The sequence below is a fragment of the Canis lupus genome, chromosome 36 (assembly GCF_048164855.1).
Source record: "Canis lupus baileyi chromosome 36, mCanLup2.hap1, whole genome shotgun sequence".
NCBI lineage: Eukaryota > Metazoa > Chordata > Mammalia > Carnivora > Canidae > Canis > Canis lupus.
In genome coordinates this window covers 18,988,969-19,011,157 of record NC_132873.1, presented here as the reverse complement: position 1 = coordinate 19,011,157, position 22,189 = coordinate 18,988,969, and the positions used below count along the sequence as shown (strand labels likewise).

Sequence of the window (22,189 nt, the reverse complement as noted above, 5' to 3'; positions counted from 1 at the left end):
CTGGTCATTCAAAATTTTTCAAGATGTGGGTAACTATGTGAAATGACTGGAATCTACCATAAATATAAATGATCTCCTTTGATGATGACAGAATTCAGACAAGTGTTAGTTAGCAGCCCTGATTTCCTCATCTTTTCCTCAGCTTTTACTAAAAAGAATAGAATTCACCTTGTAATGTGCCACTTCTTTTTCAATAGGGAAAATAGGGAGCCCTACTCTTAAATATATTTATAGGGACTATACTATCCTTTAAAACTTTTTTTTTCTTTTTTTTGAGAGAACAAGCATGTGTGAGCACCAGGGACGGAGGTGAGGGGGAGAGGCAAGGGGAGAGGAAGAGAGAATCTTCAGCAGACTCTACACCTGGCACCAAGGCCCATGTGGGGCTCAATCTCACCATCCTGACATTGTGACCTGAGCTTAAATCGAAAGTCAGACACTTAACTGATTGAGCCACCCAGGTGCTCCTGGACTACATTGTCTTTTAAAATACTGAAAGTAACTTGTTCTTACTTACATCTAAGGAATATTAACATTTTCTTTTATGTCTTGTGACATAAAAGATTCAAACTCCTGGAATTATCTACTCACATTGAACCAAAGCATTAACTGATCCATGCATTTCTCAAAAAAGTCATTCGAGCATTTCACAATTTGCCTCTGTAAAAAAATGTAGTGTTGTTTGATACATTTAACTGCTACATAATCTTTCCTGACATTAAACATTTGTTTGAATAGGTCTCCTAAATGGCTCAGTCTGTTAAGCATCTGCCTTCGGCTCAGATCATGATCCCAGGGTCCTGAGATCAAGTTCTGTATCAGGCTCCCTGCTCTGCCAGGAGCTTTTCCCTCTGCCTGTCACTCCCCCTACTTTGCTCAAGTGCTTGTGCTCACTCGCTTGCTCTTTCTTGAGCACGTGCTCTGTGTAAAATAAGGAAAAAAATTTAAAAAAAGAAAGCATTTGAATATTAGGAAAGATATGTACTATTTTATGGTATTGTGAAGTGAATTTATACTTTTTTATTGAGTAATTTTGACTCAGGATTTTTGTCAAAATACAAAATTTAAATAAGTTCAAATATAAAATTTTAATTTTCTAGTGAATTAACTTCATTTTAGGGATAAAAATGCATAAATTTTCTAATTTAGATTTATGGTCTAAGAAAAGTTCTGATTTATGTCAGCATTAAAATTTTTTAAATTTGAGATACAATTCTAGAAAATATAAACATTCAGAAAGTAAACATTTCATTTTTTCAGAGATTTTCAGTTTAAGTACTTTATGGATGTGATTGAAAAATCTGTAAATTATATTTACTACTATTAACATCATTAAGATATTAAATTTGAAAAACTTAAACCTAACATGACACTTCAATATTATTTTAAACTTTTAAGCTTCGTTTAAAAGGTATCAATGTTATATTTAATTAATACATGCCTAGTGGTAGGCTTATCTTAAAAGAATTCACCGTAGGTGGGGGTGCCTGGCTGGCTCAATCAGCAGAACATGCAGCTCTTGATCTTGGGGACATGAGTTTGAGCCCCACGTTGGGTAGAGATTACTAAAAAAAATAAACCTAAATAAAAAGAATTTGCTGTAGTTCAACTAGTTATTGGGTACCTGCTTGTATACACATGTTGCTTACTGTCACTTTATCCCTTGAATTGTGTATTTTCCTCTATTTAAAATTTTTTTAACATAAACTTCATTTTTTAGAGCAGTTTTAGATTCATAGCAAAATTGAATAGAAAGTACAGAGTTCCTTTGTATTTCCTGTTCCTACATATGCACAGCCTTCCTTGCTGTCAGCATCCCATCTCACAGTGGTACATTTGATCACCTGATTTCCCAGAAACACCTGCTCCAGAAATTTCTTTACCTGTCCACCATGTGTGAAATTCCAAGGTGAATGCAACATTAATGGAATAAGTCATGTTATACCTAACATTTAAATGTTCCATGTGTTAGCGTTTTCAAATCCTGCCAGGTTTAACTGAATCAGCTATGTTGATCAAATCTGGAACTTAGTTATCTGAATGACTTTTTTTTTTTTAATGAATACCTAAAGTAAAATTTGAAATCATTTCTATAGGAATTGGTGTATTCTAAGCCTATTTTTTACATAAACCTCTATTTGAACGTTCCTTTTTCATTTACGTTAAAATGACTTCCAAACCTTTAAAGATGTGACAGGCTTTCTTTCATCAAAATTTTGTATCTTTTATCTATTTAATTGACTAACTTCATCTGTGGGCATGCTTTTCCAACTAGAGTCAGTTTCCCATTTAGATTGTAGGCTTAGATGTGAGACTTTAGGGAAGATGAATGAACTCATCAGAGATTGATTAAAGAGAGCATTTCATCAAGGTTTTAAAGAATGGATAGTAGTTTGATAGCCACAGAATATGTTCCAGACACATATAAATCCTGACCAAAATTATGAAAGAAAAGTGACCTTACGGTAGACTTTTCTTTCTTTTCCAAGGGTTGTTGGACCAACCCTTCTGAAAATCATTTACAATGCTGAATAAAATTTAAGTCATATTTTAATAACATTGAAAAGCTGGCAGGATGGTAAGGCTTTAAATCTTAGTGAAAGCAGGAACTTCATTAGATGGAGAATGGAAGCCACTTTTCCTGGTGAACTTCTGCTTTTGTTTTTTCTCATCTTGTGGATGGAAGGAAGAAGTCAAAGCTAAAGACTAATTAGAGTGAGAAGTCTAATAGGTTTTCCCTCGTGACCCCCAAAGGTGTACACCCTTGGCGTAAAGCTCAATTGAAAAGCAAACCCACCTCACTCTTCCATCTTCAGTTGGGAGACTAGGGAAAAATGGCTTTGTTTTAAGCAGAGCTAAAAGGAGAAAAGTCCCTGAGAAGATGTTACCACAAGTTGATTCTTTTGTGGATTTGCAATCAAATCTACCTTCCTTCCAAAGTCCAAAATCCCTAAGTCATGGAGACTAGTCTGGTGCTTGGTAAAAGCAAATGCAAATTCCTCTGGAAGAAGAAACTTCAATACAGATACCAAATATATTTTCAAATTGCAGCTTAATAATTTAATTCATGATTTGTGAATCAATCATAACAGGCTCTTATTGTCTTGGAATATCATATTTTCCAAGAGATTTGACAGATACTCTTGTCTTCATTTGCATTGGTTGGCATATGGTAGTTAATTCTTTGCATGTATTTCAGTTTCCTCTATTTGAGGGTATCTCCCATTGTTCACTTCATAAAGCACTTGCCTTGTCATGAAACATAAAATTGTGATTATTTCTATGGTAACAAATAGTTGTATCATTAATGTCAAATTATACCCTACTGCTCTGTTTTCATACCTTTTTTGTATACACAACTTCATTCTATTGCCTAATCATAGTAAATTTTTAACAGCAATTAAACTCAACATGTGGTACTAACTGTGCATAAATCTAGAGAAAGAATATCAATATGAAACCTTTGTTACCAGGTTTGCAAAGCATTGACAAATAGGTCTTAACAACAGCCTTTCTGAGAGCAATTAGAAGATGCATTTTGATTTCAAAGATACCAAAGTGTGGGATCCCTGGGTGGCTCAGCGGTTTAGCACCTGCCTTTGGCCCAGGGCGTGGTCTTGGAGTCCCGGGATCCAGTCCCACATCGGGCTCCCTGCATGGAGCCTGCTTCTCCCTCTGCCTGTGTCTCTGCCTCTCTTTCTCTCTCTATGTCTATCATGAATAAATAAATAAAATCTTAAAAAAAAAAAAAAACACCACACAAACCAAAGTGTAAAAAAAAAAAATCTTGGAATCAGAGAAATGTGATATAAAAGTGAACTAGTAGTTTTAAAAAAAAAAATCTTGGAATCAGAGAAATGTGATATAAAAGTGAACTAGTAGTTTTAAAAAAAGAAATAGAATATCTAGGGGAATAATGGGGAATCCCAGTAATATTTAAAAACCAATAAATGTGACCGATTTGGGTTTAGACAGCTGAAGAGAATTAGAGAATTGGAAGGGAGATCGTAAGTCCTTTTTAGAATATAACTAGGAAGTCAAATGGAATATATGGAAGGAAGGTTAAGAGATGAAGGCTAATGTGAAATAACATGTTTAATTGGATTCTGAAAAGGAAGAGGAAAGGAAGAAGGAGACAAACGTATTACTTGAAGAGATTAATGAAATGTTCCAGGATTAATGAAAGTCCACAGAATTTCAAGCAGAGTAAATAAAACTGATTTCATACCAAGATACATCATAGTGAAACTTTAAGTGGTTTTGCAGAGAACCAAAGAAAAAGAAAAATCTTAAAAGTTGCCAGAGAAAAAAAGATCTTCAAAGAGATGACAGAAGTAATAGCTGACTTTTTAGTAATAATGATGGAAGCAAAAAGGGTGACATCTTTGAAGAAAAGACTTATGAATCTATTATTTCCAACCAAATAAATTTTTTTCAAAGTAAAGTGAAATAAAGCCATGTTCAGAAAAACCGTTCAATTCAGCAGGAAAATATAACAATTTAAAATTTGTGTGTACCTCAGTGTCAGAGCAAGCACAGAGAAATGAAAATATGACAATCATAAGGTTTTTTTTTCTATATGACTTGCCTTATTAGTTTTTTTAAAAACAACACTTCAGTAACTGAAAGAATGCATAGACTAAAAATGTCAGTGAAGATGCAGAAGACTTAATAGAATTGACAAGCTTGATAATAAGGAATTTATGTAGAACACTATACCCAACATATATTCCTTCCGACCACGCAAACATTTACAAAAATGATATGAGACCTTAGAGCAAATTTCAAATGATCAAAATAATAGAGTATGTTTAACAGTGACAAATATATTTTGATCAATATCAGATTAAAACTGAATGAAGGTTGTGAAATACCCTTTTAAGTAAACCTTTGATTAAAGAACAAGTAATAAAAATTAGAGTTTTGAAGGGCACTTGTGTGGCTCATTTAAGCATCTGAGTCTGATTTTGGTTCAGGTCATGATCTCATGGTTGTGAGATGGAGCCCAGCATCAGGCTCTGAATTGGGTGTGGAGCCTGCTTAAGATTCTCTCTCTCCCTCTCCCCTGTCCTTCCTCCACTTCTTTCAATAAATAAGTAAGTAAGTAAGTACCTGAATGATAAACATACAACATTTTATTTTATTTATTTATTTATTTATTTATTTATTTATTTATTTATTTATTTATTTATTTTTAAAATTTTTATTTATTTATGATAGTCACAGAGAGAGAGAGAGAGGCAGAGACATAGGCAGAGCAGGCTCCATGCACCGGGAGCCCGACGTGGGATTCGATCCCGGGTCTCCAGGATCGCGCCCTGGGCCAAAGGCAGGCGCCAAACCGCTGCGCCACCCAGGGATCCCCATACAACATTTTATAACTTGATGGGAAGTGACTACACATGACTTAGGAAAATTTGTGGCTTTAAATATGTTTTTTAAAAAAGGCTAAAAATTTATGAACTAGATATTTGTAGTCATAAGCCTTTAAGATCCTCACATCCTGGTAGCCCCACCCTTTTACAGTGGCCTCCTACGGTGTACCAGGATTCTTTTGTGACCATAGAATTTGGCAAAAGTATATCATTTCTGAAATGAGAAAAGACACCCTTGTTTTCATCTCAGTTACTCCTTTTTTCTTGGATCATTGACTTGGAGAAGCCAGCTGCTATGTTTTGAGCAGGTCTATGGAGAGGCCATGTTATGAACGGAAGCCTTGCCAGACACCACATTAGTGAGATTGAAAGTAGTTTTTCCAGCCCAGTCAAGCTTTGCTAAGACCACAGCCCTACTTAACATCTTCATTATGATGATGGCTCATTGGAAACTCTGAGCTGGTTTTGAATTCCTCACCCAAAACACTCATAAAATATTTGTTATATAAGCTTCTGAATGTATTTAATTTGTTATGCAGAAATAGATTAATATGCTATCCATTTCAAGAATAATAAATCCAAAGAAAGTAGACTGAGGGAAATTATAAGCTCTTCAATGTGAAAATTCTCAAATTTATTGTTCTGTTTTTCTTTTCTTTTTTTTTAATTTTTATTTATTTATGATAGAGAGAGAGAGAGAGAGAGAGGCAGAGACATAGGCAGAGGGAGAGGCAGGCTCCATGCACCGGGAGCCCGATGTGGGATTCGATCCTGGGTCTCCAGGATCGCGCCCTGGGCCAAAGGCAGGCGCCAAACCGCTGCGCCACCCAGGGATCCCTATTGTTCTGTTTTTCAATTGTTGTAGGAAATATACAAGAAGATTGACATGTATTGAGTATATTTAATTTTAAGAAATCATAACATCTTGGGATGAACTATCTGGTTATATTAATTAGGAATGTGGAAATAAGATTAATAGTGCTTTCTTTTTTTTTGTTTTTTTGTTTTTAAATAGTGCTTTCTTTTGCAAATCTTTCTAGTAGTCATGGTGACATAAAGAAATTATAAGGTTTTTTTTTTAAGATTTTATTTATTCATTTCATTTATTCAATCACAGAGAGGGGGAGAGAGAGAGAGAGAGAGAGAGAGAGAAGAGACATAGGCAGAGGGAGAACCAGGCTCCCAAGGACCCCAGGATCATGACCTGAGCTGAAGGCAGATGCTCCACCACTGAGCCACCCAGGCATCCCAGGAAATTAAAAGGTTTATTGCAAAAATTAATCATACTGGATGTAGAAAATGATAAGTGGCTTTAACATCGCTAAAGGGATAACTAGACATATACATTCTGAAGGACATACATAGCAACACCTATGTTTTTTGTCTAAAAACAAAACCTAAATTTGATAGTTTCAAGATCTAATTATTTGGAAATACAGAGTACTGAGGAACATGTAAAATGGCATAAGAGCATACAGTCAGCAAAACCCTGATGTGAGAAATACTACCTCACAGATGACCCATTGTCTTCAACAAATAAATTATGACCAAAAAAAAAAAAAAAAAAAGTAATAGAAACCTATAGGTTTAAATAGACCTAAAAAATACATCATCCAGGGCAGCCCAGGTGGCGCAGCGGTTTAGCGCCGCCTGCAGCCCCAGGCGTGATCCTGGAGACCCTGGATAGAGTCCCACGTCAGGCTCTCTGCATGGTGCCTACTTCTCCCTCTGCCTGTGTCTCTGCCTCTCTCTCTCTCTCTCTCTCTCTCTGTGTGTCTCTATGAATAAATAAAAAGCTTTTAAAAAAAATACATCCTCCAAATGTAATTTATGGACTTTATTTGGGTCCTGATATTATCAAATAGTTAAGGCATTTGAACACTGATATTAAGGAACTGCTAATTTTTTCAGATGTGATATTTGATCATAGTTTTTAAAAGATCTCTTGGGACTATGTATTGAAATATTTGTGGATGAAATGATATATCTAGGTTTGCTTCAAAATAATCTGGTTGAATATGGGGATACAGGTGAAAGAATATTGGTCTTGCATGATTTGGTAATTGTTGAAGCTGAGTCATGTCATTCTAAGTATTTGCGAAATTGTTTAATAAAATGCTTTTAGAAAGCAGAAATTAATAAACATAATGGAAAAGATTTTAAAAAGTTATTTCTTTGATAAAATAAATGAAATTGAGTCAGGAAGATAAGGTTCATGATTATATATGTTTTGAAAATTTCACATTATAACCACCACTTCTAATGTCATTCACACGGCATATTTCATCTTAAAAATAATATATTGTTTAAAATCTCATTTAACCATTCCTAACTAGTGCTTCTCAAATTTGATTAAGTACAACCATTTTTTTCTTCTTTTTTTCCCTAACTGTCCATCATATTTGTCCAAGTGAACAGTGTCCTTAAGTACTTGCTCAGGAAATGCTAACTTCTCCCGTTTATCTATTTACTTAATAGGACTAAATATTGTACATCTTTGAAAATATCTTGCTATTTTCTGTCTGTCTGGAATTCCCCTCTTCCTCTTCCTCCTTGAGTGTGTCTGATTATGATGATCTATGAATACTTTTAGTGCTTCTGCTCCTCACTTATTTCTAATTTTGACAGTCAATAACTCCCTTTTTATTTTTTTTTTAAGATTTTATTTTTAAGGAATCTTTACCCCTAATGTGGGGCTCAAACTCATAACCCTAAGATGAAGAGTTGCATACTCTACCAGCTGAGCCAGCCAGGCTTCCTCCTTTTTATTATTTCAGTACTTTTTACAGCTGCTTTATTTCTTATGCTGTATGCATTTATTTGTTTATGCCTCTTTTCTGCTGAACAGTGAGCACTTTGAGGATAAGATTATGCATTTTTTTGGGGGGGTAAAATTGATTTAAAGTTTTGTTTTGTCATTATAGCTATAGAGCCTAGTATTGTTCTTGGCTGTTACATGGTCATGTACTTACTTAATGTTTTTTTTTTTTTTTTTTTAATTTTTATTTATTTATGATAGTCACAGAGAGAGAGAGAGAGAGGCACAGAGACATAGGTAGAGGGAGAAGCAGGCTCCATGCACCGGGAGCCTGATGTGGGATTCGATCTCGGGTCTCCAGGATCGCGCCCTGGGCCAAAGGCAGGCGCCAAACCGCTGCGCCACCCAGGGATCCCTATTTAATGTTTTTTGATGTATCTAGGTTCTGTCAGAAAAACTTGAGGACTGACCTGAAAGATGAATTACCATTTGTTATAATGTTTCTGTTGAGGGGGGATTTATCTTCTTTTGGTAGGAATTAGAAACTATATTATGAATATAACCGACTTAAATGAACTCTTATAATGCAACTCGTATGTAAGTTGGGAAATGCCCAATATTGGTTGAAATATATATACATATATATATATTTAAAGGTTTATAGTTTTAAAACTTAAAGGACTATTACAACCCAAATATCTTTGCATGGAGGAAGTAAGGTGTTCCCTATTCTTACCTCTAACCCCACCCTGTAAGAACTAGATGAAGTTGTATGGATCTCTTAATTCCATTACCCACTAAAGCCTCCCAACAGGGAAGTGGATGTTAAGAGAAGATAAAAGCCTTCTGTGTATTAATGTAATTTAAATAATCACATTTGGCTAGTGGCCACTGTCTCTTAAGTGTTTAAACTTCTTCCTGTGATAATGGGGGCCATTGAAGGTATTTTAACAGGAGGGAAGAAATGTTTAGATTTAAATTTAACAAATCCCATTAGTAGCTATGTATAGGGAGGAGAAATTGAAGCTGTGAAGACCAGTAGAGAACCACCTAACAGTTCAAATGAAAGACAGTTTTAAACACTGGCAGATGACTGGATGAATATTTGAGGGCAAAATCGATAAAGTTGTTTTTGTAGTTATTTCACTAAGTGCTTATTTATTACATTAAATCATGACCAACTTGATAGCAAGTCTGTATCTTAATAATGGTAACCAACATGTTTTGAGTAATTGCTAAATGACAGGTACTGTTGATTGCCTTAGATGTATTATCTTATTCAGTGCTTTCAACACCTTACGAGGTAGGAAACAATATTATAGATGAGGAATAGATCAGAGAGATCAAGTGACCTGCCCAAAGCCATACAGATAGTAAATGCAAAGAGATTTGGAAGGAAAAGAATACAATTAAAATCATGGAAGGGGAATCAGGAAATAGTTAAATATGTTTATGTGTTGCATAGAATATTCCTATTTTATGGGAGTTCCCTAGTTTTGGCACATGAAAGATTATAAATATTTTAATACATGAGCATATACTATGTGCTAGACATTATTTTAAGCCCTTGACATATATTAGATTATTTAATTTTTATGACAGCCCTATAGGAAAGGTATTATTATTTTACTTTTTGGGGGAAAGGTATTATTATATTCATTTTTATAGAGAAAAAAACTGATAATGCAAACATAGGATGACTTATTCGAGAAAGTGGCAGAGCAGGTATTAGAGTCCCTGTAATTTGGTCCCAGTGCTCCTACAGTACATAATACATCTGTGTGTTGTGTGTAAATAGTGTACAAATAGACATTACTGTGGTGTTTCAGTATACCGAACTCTTAAACATGAAAGTGACTTAGTTTGAGTTTAATTAATATTGTTCCTGTAGAGTGGGTAGGTTAAGGGTCTGCTTTTGGCTCAGGGCATGATAGGGCTGATCTCAGGTTCCTGGGATTGAGCCCTGCATAAGGTTCCCTGCTCAGTGGGGAGTAGGCTTCTCCCTCTCCTTCTGCCCTCCCCCCCCCCCCCCCCGCTTCTGTGTATGCTCTCTCTCTCTCTCTCAAATAAATAAAATCTTACAAAAAATAATATCATTTCTGGGTATGTGGACATCTTTTTGTGTTTTTTGGCAGTAAAGTATAGATTCTCTAAGAATTTTGTCTGTGTAGAATGTGGCTGTGTTATGTGTTGAATTATTTATAGCCTTGAGTTTACTGACCCTGAGTCTTTTCCTCTATTTGCTCACTAAAGCTGTGCTCATAGTTCAAAGAGAGTGTAGTGTAGTGGAAGGAGCACATTTGGATTCATCTATCTTGCATTTTAATCCCAGCACTATCAATACTAAATCTGAGACTGGACAAGTTATATTTTCTAGAACATCCCTTTTCTTTCCTACAAAATGGGGAAATGAAACCTCTGGATAGGTATAAGGAGTAAATGCAGTGGTACATATTTAAAAATGCCTGCTATAGTACTTACTTAGCACATGGCATATGCTCAAAAACTGTAGCTGCTTTACTTTTTAAAATGAAGCCTTTCCAGATTTGAGTACCATTTTTTTTCTGTATAAGTTGTCCTGCTTCCTAGGGGAGCTCTGTACACGCCAACCACTTGTAACCCTGACCTTTACACTTTGAACCAGATACTGTACAGTTCCTAAATAAACTATGAGGAGAAACGCATTAATTCTTTATGGTGTTACGAGACTGTTTTGTGTCTTTTACAGAGAGATAATCCTATGCTTTATTAAAAGCAAGAATGATAAGGAAAACTCCACAGCTACTTGTATTTCTGTTATTCTGTTCTGAATGGATAAATGAGTAACTGAATAAATGAATAATGTACTAGTTGGAAATAAAAACAGCAAGTAATGGAACCCTTGAAAATTTCTCACATAAGGTAGTTCTTTTTCTGAAATACTTCCATCTTGTTTCTCAGTGATGATGTAGATAGTGGCAATTTACAATCCGATTTTGGAACAGTGTATTAATAGAAAAAAAATACACAAAAGGTCACCAGTCTCTGTATATTCTGGGAACATTCTTTTAGCAGTTCTGATTTGTAGTGTAATGCTTTTATTTTAGGGAAATAAATTACTTGAGTTCCCTTTATCCAAGTGCAGTGCCTAACCAATAGTGACTAAGTAAAACTTCTGAGTATTGTTGAAATTGACTGCAATAAGGAAGGGTTAAGAGAGGGAGGAAATACATTTGAGCATCATTTTTAACGATGCAATTTATATTTAAAGAGATATGTCTGAGGAATAATTTTATTTCAAATAAACTGTGAGATATAGACCATAAAATGCACACATTTTAAGTGTCAAATTTCATGTTTTTTTTTTTTTTTAAGATTTTATTTATTCAAGAGAGAGAGAGAGAGAGAGAGGGAGGGATGGAGGGGCAGAGACACAGGCAGAGGGAGAGGCAGGCTCCATGCAGGGAGCCCGACGTGGGACTTGATCCCGGGTCTCCAGGATCACGCTCCGGGCTGAAGGCGGCACTAAACCGCTGAGCCACCTGGGCTGCCCCAAACTTAATGTTTTGTTACAGGCAAACATTTGTGTAACCACTTACATAATTAAATAGAAAATTTCTATCACCTAGGAACGTTCCCTTTGTGTCCCTTTATAGTCAGTCCTCTGAAAGACAGCCAGTGATCTAATTTCTCTCATCATAGCCTGCTCTAATGAAATCGTACAGTGATACACTTTAATGCCTGGCATTTCTTGCTCAGTTATGTTTTTGAAATTTCTGTTTGTTGTATCAATAGTTAACTCAATATTATTCCTGAATAGCATTCCGTTGTATGAGTATAGCACAATTTCTTTGTCAGTTAACTCATTGATGGAATTTTGGGTTGTTTCCAGCTTTTGCATACTAAAAATAAATCTTTTATGAACATTTTTGTACATTTTTGTAGTTATGTGTTTTTCCCTCTCTCAAGGGAAGACCATGTGGTATGTCTATGTTTAACTTTAAAAGAAACTGCCAAACTATTTTCTAAATGATTATACCATTTTATACTCCCACCAGAAGTGTGTGAGTTCTAGTTGCTCCACATCTTCCCCAACACTTAGAAGGGTCAGGGTTTTTAGTTTTGGCCATTCTAGTGAGTGTGTTAGTGGGTATTCCATTTGATTTTTATTTGCTTTTCTCTAGATAACTAATGATATTAAACATGCTTTCATTCACTGGTCGTTCCTATATCCCCTTTCGTGAAATGTCTGAACTTTGGCGTTTTTTGTTTTGTTTTTAGATTTTATTTATTCATTTATTCTTGATCCCAGAACCCCGGGGTCATGACCTGAGCCAAAGGCAGATGCTCAACCATGAGCCACCCAAGCACCCCCATTTTTTTGTTTTTAAAGATTTTATTTATTTATTTATTTATTTATTTATTTATTCATTCATTCATTCATTCATTCATTCATTCATGAGGGACACAGAGAGGCAGAGATGTAGGTCAAGGGAGAAGCAGGCTCCCTGCAGAGAGCCTAACGCAGGACTCAATCCCAGGACCCCAAGATCACAACTTGAACTGAAGGCAGACACTTAACTACTGAGTCACCCAGGTGCCCCCCACTTTGCCCATTTTTAAATTGAGTTGTCCTTTTGGTAGTGATTTTTAGGAATTCTTTATATATTCTTAGTGTAAGTTCTTTGTCAAATATATGTATTAAGAATATTTTCAGCTGATATGCCTTGCCTTTTCATTTTCTAACTGGTGTCTTTTGATGAGTAAATGTTTTTAATTTTGATTAAGACTTAACTAAGTTTTTTTTTGGTTTGTGATTTTTGCGTATTAGTCAAGAAACCTTTGTCTACCCCAACGTTGCAAAGGTATATCTCCTATAAAGGTATATTGTATCTCCTATATTTTCTTCTAGAAGAGTTTAATTTTAGTTTTTGTTTAGATTAATGATCTATATCTGATTTTATTTTACTTACGCATCTTGTATTTCTCATTAATTCACTAAACAAATATTTATTGAGCACCTGCTCAGTGCCAAGCACTGGTTAGATATCCATTAGTAAACAAAAAGAAGTCACTCATGGTAAGCCCTTAGAAAGGCCTTGCACTTGTGAAGCCTACATTCTCAGGGAAATGACAGACAATAAACTAATAACTAAATAAAGGACACAGTATGATAGAAGGTGAGAAAGCACCACAGGAGGGAAACAGAATAGGGTTAGGTAAAGTTAGTAAGATTTGCAATTTTAAGACAGGATGGTAAAAGTAGGCTTTTGAGAATGTCATTTAAGGAATGACTTGAAGATGAGGGAGTTAGCCATTCATTCATCTATCTGGGGAAAGAGTGTTCTGGCTAGAGAAAATAGTCTTTTGACTGTTGAAGGGCCTTACGGTAGAAGTATATCTAGCATGTCCCAGTAATAACCAGGAAGCCAGGGTAGTAGAGGGTAATAGTGGATAATGTCAGGGAATAGAGGAGGGCAAATTGTTTAGAATCTTATAGGACATTGTTAAAATTGTAGCTCTTTGAGTGACATGGGAAGCCATTTGAGGGTTCACTATACTTTCTATTTTATTTATTTTTTTGACAGAAAGCGGGCACAAGTAGGGAGAACAGCAGAGGGAGAGGGAGAAGTACGCTCTCTGTCAAGCAGGGAGCCCAATGCAGGGCTCAATCCCAGGACCCCAGGATCACGATCCTAGCTGATGCTTAACTGATGGAGCCATCCAGGTGCCCCAAGGGTTCACTATACTTAATAGACATTTTAAAATTTCACGTGTGTTTTCCTGAATATCATTTAAGAGATTTCATATTATTGCTTCTATATGCTTATAGGAATGAAAGCATGTTTTTTTTTTTTTTTTTTCCCCTGACAGGTATACTTAATATTGGTTTTCTTTTTTTCAGAAAGATCCAGATTACCTGAAACTCTGGTTGGACAATTTTGTTTCTAGCTATGAACAATTCTTAGATGTTGACTTTGAAAAGCTGCCTACCAGGTATGTAGAAATACTTAATTTTCTATTCTTAGTTGACTTTGTGAATTTGAGGCACAAAGACTTCACTGATGGCCTATTACAAGGATAGCAATTATGTGACATACATGATACTTCTGCATAATCCTGCTCCTATGGCAGACTTTGTTAATTCATCATAGCATGTTTGCCTGCTAAAATGAGACCTGGCTTCTTGAAGTAAAGATTACGTTGGTGAACTACAACCAAACTAGGTGTCTTGCAATTCACTTCATTTCTAACACTACCTGGAGTCAGTGATAGATCCCACAAAGTAAGGGCAAAGTTCTCAACAAGACTGCTCTCACTTAAGACACTGGTTGCAGATCCTGGGAGCCACTCATGCCTCTGACCAACTGGATATAAGTTTGAAAGTTTTCACGACTCCTTCAGGTTCAGTAATTCATTAGACTCACAGAACTCACTGAGAACACTATACTTATAATTACGGTTTTGTTATAGAGTGAGGCCTTAGAAGACATCTTGGAGGAGATGAAATATTCATATTTTTCAAAGTTAGAGTTAAAAAACACAAAAATGATAGAAAAATTCAAATTTTGTGGAAATTACTCTGCCAACCATCATTCTCCATTCACAGTTCCCAGGCCCACTTACCAGATAAAAGTTTTTACTTTTTTTTCAAGCCATCTTGAAGACCTTATAGCTGTTACTAAGGTAAGAGGGGTTAGGTTAGGCTGGGATAAAAAGCTGGAGAAATGAGGAGACCCTAGACACTTTTAGCCACAAAAAGAACTCCCATTTATAGAGATACATTGAGATGGAAGGGGAGAAATGGGTGGTGGTTGATAATGAGAAAGAGTATCTAAGGAATTAAAAATCTTTAAGGAGGAAAGCATTTGCAGTTTGGGGATGGGGATAGTCCATCAGAGGGTGGACATGGGTGAATTGAGTCTGGAGGATCAGAAGCCAGATCATGAAATGCCGTGTATGCATGGCTAATGGACTTTGATTTTTTGTTGTGGAAGATGTGAGGCTCTGCAAAAATTTTCTACATGACAGTGTCATGATTAAGTTTGCTTTTTAGGGATCCCTGGGTGGCGCAGCGGTTTGGTGCCTGCCTTTGGCCCAGGGCGCGATCCTGGAGACCCGGGATCGGATCCCACGTCGGGCTCCCGGTGCATGGAGCCTGCTTCTCCCTCTGCCTCTCTCTCTCTCTCTCTCTCTCTCTGTGACTATCATGAATAAATAAATAAAATCTTTAAAAAAAAAAAAAAAAAAGTTTGCTTTTTAAAAGTCCCTATAGTGGTATTAGGTTAAACTGGAAAGGGTTGAGACTGAAGGCAAGAAGTGCAGTTAAGGGGTAATTTTAATAATTCAGAGAATAAGTCATTAGAGCTTTGGACTGAGGCATTGAACTTAAGATGTGCTTTAATGCTCAGAAAGCATTAGTGCTTCATTATTTATACATACAGTTTCAGTGTTCTTCCTTATTAGCTAATTTGTAACAGGTTTATAAAGGTTGAAAAGTATTAAGTCTTGAACTCAAAATAAGATTACATATTGATTTCTACTCATAAAAGAGTACTTTTGTGGTTTATGCTTAGAAGTGGTTTTATTTTAATAACTTGCAACTCCGTTAAATCATGAGCCTAAGGATTCATGGAGTCAAGACTTGGGCCTTTGAATTTTTGGGATATTGAAATGAAGTCTAAAGTTTATAAGATGCACTTGTTATACATGTCTTTCTTGGGAGGTCATTTCTAAAAACTTTATGTAGACTTCTATTGCCACTGTGTTTATTTATTTATTTATTTTTTAAAAAGATTTTTATTTATTTATTCATGAGAGACAGAGAGAGAGAGAGAGAGAGGCAGAGACATAGGCAGAGGGAGAAGCAGGCTCCAAGCAGGGAGCCCAATGTGAGACTCGATCCCAGGACTCCAGGATTATACCCCGGGCCATAGGCAGGCACTAAACTGCTGAGCCACCCAGGGATCCCCTGCCACTGAGTTTAAAATAAGATGAAGGGGATCCCTGGGTGGCACAGCGGTTTGGCGCCTGCCTTTGGCCCAGGGCGCAATCCTAGGGTCCTGGGATCAAGTCCTGCATCGGGCTCCCAGCATGGAGCCTGCTTCTCCCTCTGCCTGTGTCTCTGCCCCTCTCTCTCTTTCTCTATGTCTATCATGAATAAATAAATAAGTCTTAAAAAAATATGATGAAAAATGCCAGAACAGTGTTTTATTCATGATTTAGATGGTTTATTTAAAATTTTATTTCATATCTGATAATACTAAACCATGAATTTAGATTTTACTAATAGAAATGTTCAGCTTTTCAAGTGAATATACTATGTGCATGATATATAAAAGTGGTCTGTTCACCTTAAAGATAAAAAACAGATAATCCTTATTTAAATTAAACTGACTTGATAGAACTTCTAAGAGAATTCATGATGCAAGGCAAGGAATGTTTTTATCAGAATTTAAAGCCTTGCAATTTAAATTGGACTTTTTCCTGTGTTAGATGGAGACAACAATGGGCAGCTGCTTAATACAGACATTCAGTAGTCAAACAGGAGTGAAACAGAATTCTGGAGATTGGAAAATTTTAGCAAAAGGAGCTTAGAATTTGGGGGCAGCAAAGTCCTAATGATGGGAAAATGCTTCCAAATTCTTAAATCCTCATCACATTAGGAATATGGCCAAAACTTTTAATTTTATCTACAAGTAATTTCTAACCAAATCCCAATTTTATAATGAACATAAACACAAGAATAGATTTCTCTTTTAGAAGCTAATTTTTTTCTGTCTAGTAAAAATGAAAATAGAGAATGGGACAACTAAGGAAAAAGGAACTAATCCTTTAAGTAGGATTGAAATATTGGGAAATCTGATGTAGGTTTCTTATTGACTTATGTTTTTGGAAAAGTGAGTGGGAATAGTTTAGTTTGGTCTTGAAAATCACTTCTATTTAAGTTTAAATCTTTATTATTTTGAAGTTACTGTGTTTTTTAATCACCTCTTTTTAGCTTTGTAGCAAGAAAAGTATATAAAAATGGGAGTTTTTCGGGTACCACTAAAAAAGAATGAAAGAATCCAAAGTACGAGTGAAGTGATGCCCAGACTAAAATGAAACATGTATTTTTGTGACATGATTATAGAATTTGGCAACCTTGGTAATGTGCTGTGTAATTGCTGTGTAATTAAGGGCTTTATTTTGTAAAGTACTTTGTGTTGTGGGATGGTTCTGAGAGAGGCTAAAAATATTTATCATGTATATTTATATAACTACTGGTAATGTGTTTCAAATTTTTCTGTCTACAATGAATGAAATAGCTTTAAACTTAGTGTAAAAATAATAGTAAATCTTCATATTAAGCATTATCTGAAGAAGAGACTATTTAAAGTATGATTGTCATTTAATCATAATAGCTCTTTATGGTGCTCCTTTGCGATTGGGTGTTTTTCTTTCCTTTTTTTTAGATTTTATTTATTTATTTGAGAGAGCTGGAGTGCAGAAGCAGTGGGGAGGGACAGAGGGAGAGGGCTAAGCAGACTCCCCTACTGAGCAGGGAGCCTGATATCCTGGGATCATGATCCAAGGCAGACACTTACTCAACTGAGCCATCGAGGTGCCCTGTTTGGGTACTTTTCTTAATAGAGATAGGAAAATTAGTATTCAGTGGCTTTATGGAAAGATCCTTAGGCTTTAGTGATTATATGTTTAAAACATATTTTTTTAAAATTTTTTTTATTTATTTATGATAGTCACAGAGAGAGAGAGAGAGAGGCAGAGACATAGGCAGAGGGGGAGAAGCAGCCTCCATGCACCGGGAGCCTGACGTGGGATTCGATCCTGGGTCTCCAGGATCGCGCCCTGGGCCAAAGGCAGGCGCTAAACCACTGCGCCACCCAGGGATCCCTAAAACATATTTTTATAGTTCTTTACATATTTTTAGGCTTTAGTGTTGTATGTTTAAAACATATTTTTATAGTTCTTTACATATTTCATAGTTAAAAGTGCACATTGACCTTTTGGTTTCAGAACCCTGTGAAATAGGGCAGATGATATTACAATTTTATAGATTAGGGCATATAAGGGATTATGTGAAGTGCTTCGTGTTATAGAGGTGGAACTTAGTCTACAGGCCTTCTGACTTTGATTCTAGGGGAATTGTGTTATAAGAGTAACCCGTCACATCTGGTCTTGGCTTTTGTCCTTAAAGAACCAGATGGTCTTCTTACCCAGAAACCAGATGTCACAAAATATTGATATATTATTTTTTTTAAAAGTTATTAATGCTCATGCTTAGGGTTTTTCATTTACCTGCTTATCTTTCTCCTTCCCATTTGCTGGTTATCTTCTCTCCCTCTTCTAACCACATGGCTTGGGGAGCCTTTAGTAAGTGAATATCGTTTAGTAAAGCAGTTGACAGATATTAAACCAGTTATAGGTACTTCATTTTTATTTGCTAGTTATTGTTCCTTTTAGAAATGGTATACACACATATATACACATACATATTTTATTTCTAGGTAGAAAGTGAACTACTAATTCTAAATATTTTCTTTCAAAATAGCACAATTGGAGATATTATTATTATTTTTAATGTTTTATTTATGTATTAATGAGAGACAGGGAGAGAGGCAAAGACACAGGCAGAGGGAGAAGCAGGCTCCCTACAGGGAGCCGATGTGGGACTCAGATCCCGGGTCTCCGGGACAATTGGAGATATTAAATAGATTCTCTAACTTCCTCTTTTCAGTGAGCCTCTTCTGAGGTAAGACTAACTTCTGTGCTCTACTAATCTTCTAAAATGTCACACTGATCATCTGGTGGTGCCTTGCAGAGAAAGCACAGAGCATCTGGAATAAAAGAGTTTCTTCAGGATTTGAGATAAAAATGCAATTCATTTAAAATTCCAAAGATTTTCTTGTACTTAATGACCCTTCTTATTTTTTCCCCTTACAGGGTAGACGATGTGCCTCCAGGAATATCTCTACTTCCTGATAATATTCTGCAGGTTCTAAGGATCCAGCTGCTACAGTGTGTTCAGAAAATGGCAGATGGGTTAGAGGAACAACAACAAGCTTTGTCAATTTTGCTTGTCAAGTTCTTCATTATTCTTTGCAGGTATCTGGTACAAACAAACTAGTTACATGTTTTAAAAAGTTATTATCAAAATAATGCATTTATTGATTATTAATGGTGTTGTTCATATGGAGCTTTAAAGATTGAGTATATCTTTTATGAAAGGCTTTGATTTGTTATTGTATTGGAAAGCTTTTTATTTATTTTTTTTACTTAATGTTTTATTTCTTTTAAGATTTTATTTATTAGAGAGCACAAGCAGTGGGAGGGGCAGAGGGAGAGGGACAAGTAGACTCCCCGTTTAGCAGGGAACCCAACACTGGGCTTATTCCCAGGATCCCAAGATCATGACCTGAGCTGAAGGTAGATGCTTCACTGACTGAGCCACCCAGGTGTCCTTAATGTTTTATTTCTTTATTTGAAGTGGGCTTCATGCTCAATATATGGCTCGAACACACTACCCCGAGGTCAGGAGTCTCATGCTCCAACGACTGAGCCAGCCGGGCCACCCCTATTGGAAAGCCTTTTAATTTCCATACCTAGTTATAGAGCGATTCAGTCAAGATTAAAGAAAAAAAAATTACTCTAAGGACAGTGACTGGAATTTTCACCTAACCAAGAATTTGTCACGGCGATATTTTCTGTGTGATCCTCACCTGTAAACATATGTACATTTTTACTACTGTGCATTATCATTTGTGAAATGTATTTTTCTAATCTTTCATTTTATAATTTTACCAAAGTATAATTATTCTATAGCTTATATTTCCTGGTTTATAGATAATTAGGTCTGTGGCACTTAAATTTTGGTGTGCATAAATATCAACTGGGCAGCTTAGTAGGCATACAGAGCTTGAGCCTTATGAAAATTCTGACTTCAAAGAGCTCAGGCATTCTAATTTTTCATGAGTTTCACATTAACCTGTATATACAAATTTAAGAACTGTTGGGTTAGGGGCATTGTATACCTCTTTAAAGTCTGCCTTCTTTTTGGAAGCCATTTCCTATAATATATACTATTTGTTTTATAAATATTTTAGAATTAATTAGTAGACAAACAGGGACTTAATTTACTGTGCATTTATTTACCTTTCACTTAACTGCTCATGCATTTGACTACAAAAATCACAGAAAGATTGAGCAATAATTGCTAAAATGTTTCTCCCCTAATTTAGGCTCTTCTAGAACTGTACTTTTCTGATTTTATACTCTTTATCATCCTTTCTATTTAGAAAAATAATACAAGAATTAAAGGGTTGAGGGGAAAAAGGATTTACTTAGGTGATAAAACATGAGTTGGTCTGTTGATCTACAATATTTTGTCCTATTAACTACTTAGTATAGTTTTACAGAAATCAGAAATCCTATAGATAAATAACTGTTTTAAATCCAATATGCTTAGCTCTTTTTAAAAAATAATTTATTTATCTTAGAAAGAGCATGGGTGGCATGCATGCAATTGGGGGGGAAGAGCAGAGGGAGAGAGCGAGAATCCCAAGCGGACTCCAAGCTGAGTGCATCTTTTGGTTGAAAAATTTTTTTTTTTTTACTAGGAGCTAATAATCTCTGATGAGAAATTTAATGTTTATTTTATTTTAAATTTAATGTTTGATAGCTGCCAATTACAGAATATGTTTCTATTTCTAGAGACTTCTCTGTTTAAAAAATTCTTAAAAATTTTTAATAGGTTTTATGTTGTATAGCAGTTTAGTTTTATATAAAAATTTGGAAAAAATGCAGAGTTCCTATATGCTTCTTCCACTCCATTATTAACATCTTTCATTAGGGTGGTAAGTTTGTTACAGTTGATGAACTGGAAAGATATATCATTAACTGAAATCTGTAGAGTACATTAGAGTTCACTTTTTTACAGTTCTATGAGTTTTGACAAATGCATGCTGTCTTGTATCCGCCATTACAATATGTTACAGAATGATTTCATCACCTTAAAAATGCCGTGTTCACTTTTTTCATTTCTCTCATGTCATGCCCAACCTCTGGCAACCACTGATTTCTTTTTATTGTAACTAGTGTTGCTTTCCCAGAATGTCATATATGTGAAAACATACAGTGTGTACTGTTTTCAGACTGACTTCTTTCACTTAGCAATATAGATTTAAGGTTCTTCATGTCTTTATGTGGTTTGATAGTATCTTTTTTTTTTAAAGATGTTATTTATTCATGAGAGAGACACACACACACACACAGAGAGAGAGAGAGAGAGAGAGAGAGAGGCAGAGGCAGAGGTAGAGACACAGGCAGAGGGAGAAGCAGGTTCCATGCAGGGAGCCTGACATGGGACTCTATCTTGGGTCTCCAGGATCACGCCCTGGGCTGAAGGCGGCACTAAATCACTGAGCCATCCGGGCTGCCCAGTGTGTATCTTTTTATCACTGAATAATAATACTCAGCTTATGGATGTGCACCTTTGTGTATTCATTTACCTAATGAAGGACATCTTTGTTACTTCTAGTTTTTGGCAGTTACCAATATGGCTGCTGTAAACATTTGTGTAGATTTTTGCATGGGCATAAGTTTTCAACTTGTTTGGAGCCTTGGGTAAATATTCTCATTCTGTCAGGACCTCTTCCCTTTCCCTGAGGCAGTACATCTGATTTATTCTCTCCATTCTGTTCCTTGGAACCTATGAGGGGAGGTCTTCATGCTCTGTCGTTACTTTTCTGGGGAATGTGGGTATCAACCTAGGCTTGGGGGCCTTTCTGCTCATCCCTTAGTGTCTTATCCCTCTGCCCTCTGGCACAGCTTTTTTCTGCTCTTCGTTTTATCTTTATCTGAGAAGCTATGTCCCTTGTGCTGTCTCTTTCCTGTCCTACCTGTGCCCTGCCCTCCAGCTTGTATTTAAGTCCCTGGCATGCCCCCCACTCCTAGGTTCCCCTCTGGTATCATGTCAGGCATTTTGTAGGGAAAAGCCCCTTAGGGAAAGATGGAAAGGACAAAAACTAAATAAATTTCCACTGGTCCTCAGGTGAGCTAAGGATTTAAGTAAGGAAAA

General features: G+C 36.0%; 1 protein-coding gene across 11 annotated transcripts in view; it reads left to right on the top strand.

The window, feature by feature from the left end:
- NBEAL1 (neurobeachin like 1) overlaps positions 1–22,189 on the top strand; it is a 178,014-nt gene that overhangs the window by 11,018 nt on the left and 144,807 nt on the right. For 10 of the 11 annotated variants that reach the window (XR_012024946.1, XM_072812973.1, XM_072812975.1 and 7 more), the window contains exons 3-4: positions 14,018–14,109; positions 19,057–19,218. Coding sequence is in view for 10 of the 11 variants with exons in the window: in XM_072812973.1 (XP_072669074.1) it covers positions 14,018–14,109; positions 19,057–19,218 (254 nt within the window). In the remaining variant the exon portion in view is untranslated. Of the gene's footprint in view, positions 1–10,861; positions 11,035–14,017; positions 14,110–19,056; positions 19,219–22,189 lie in introns of all 11 variants that reach the window. The other variant, XM_072812977.1, reaches the window with a different exon arrangement.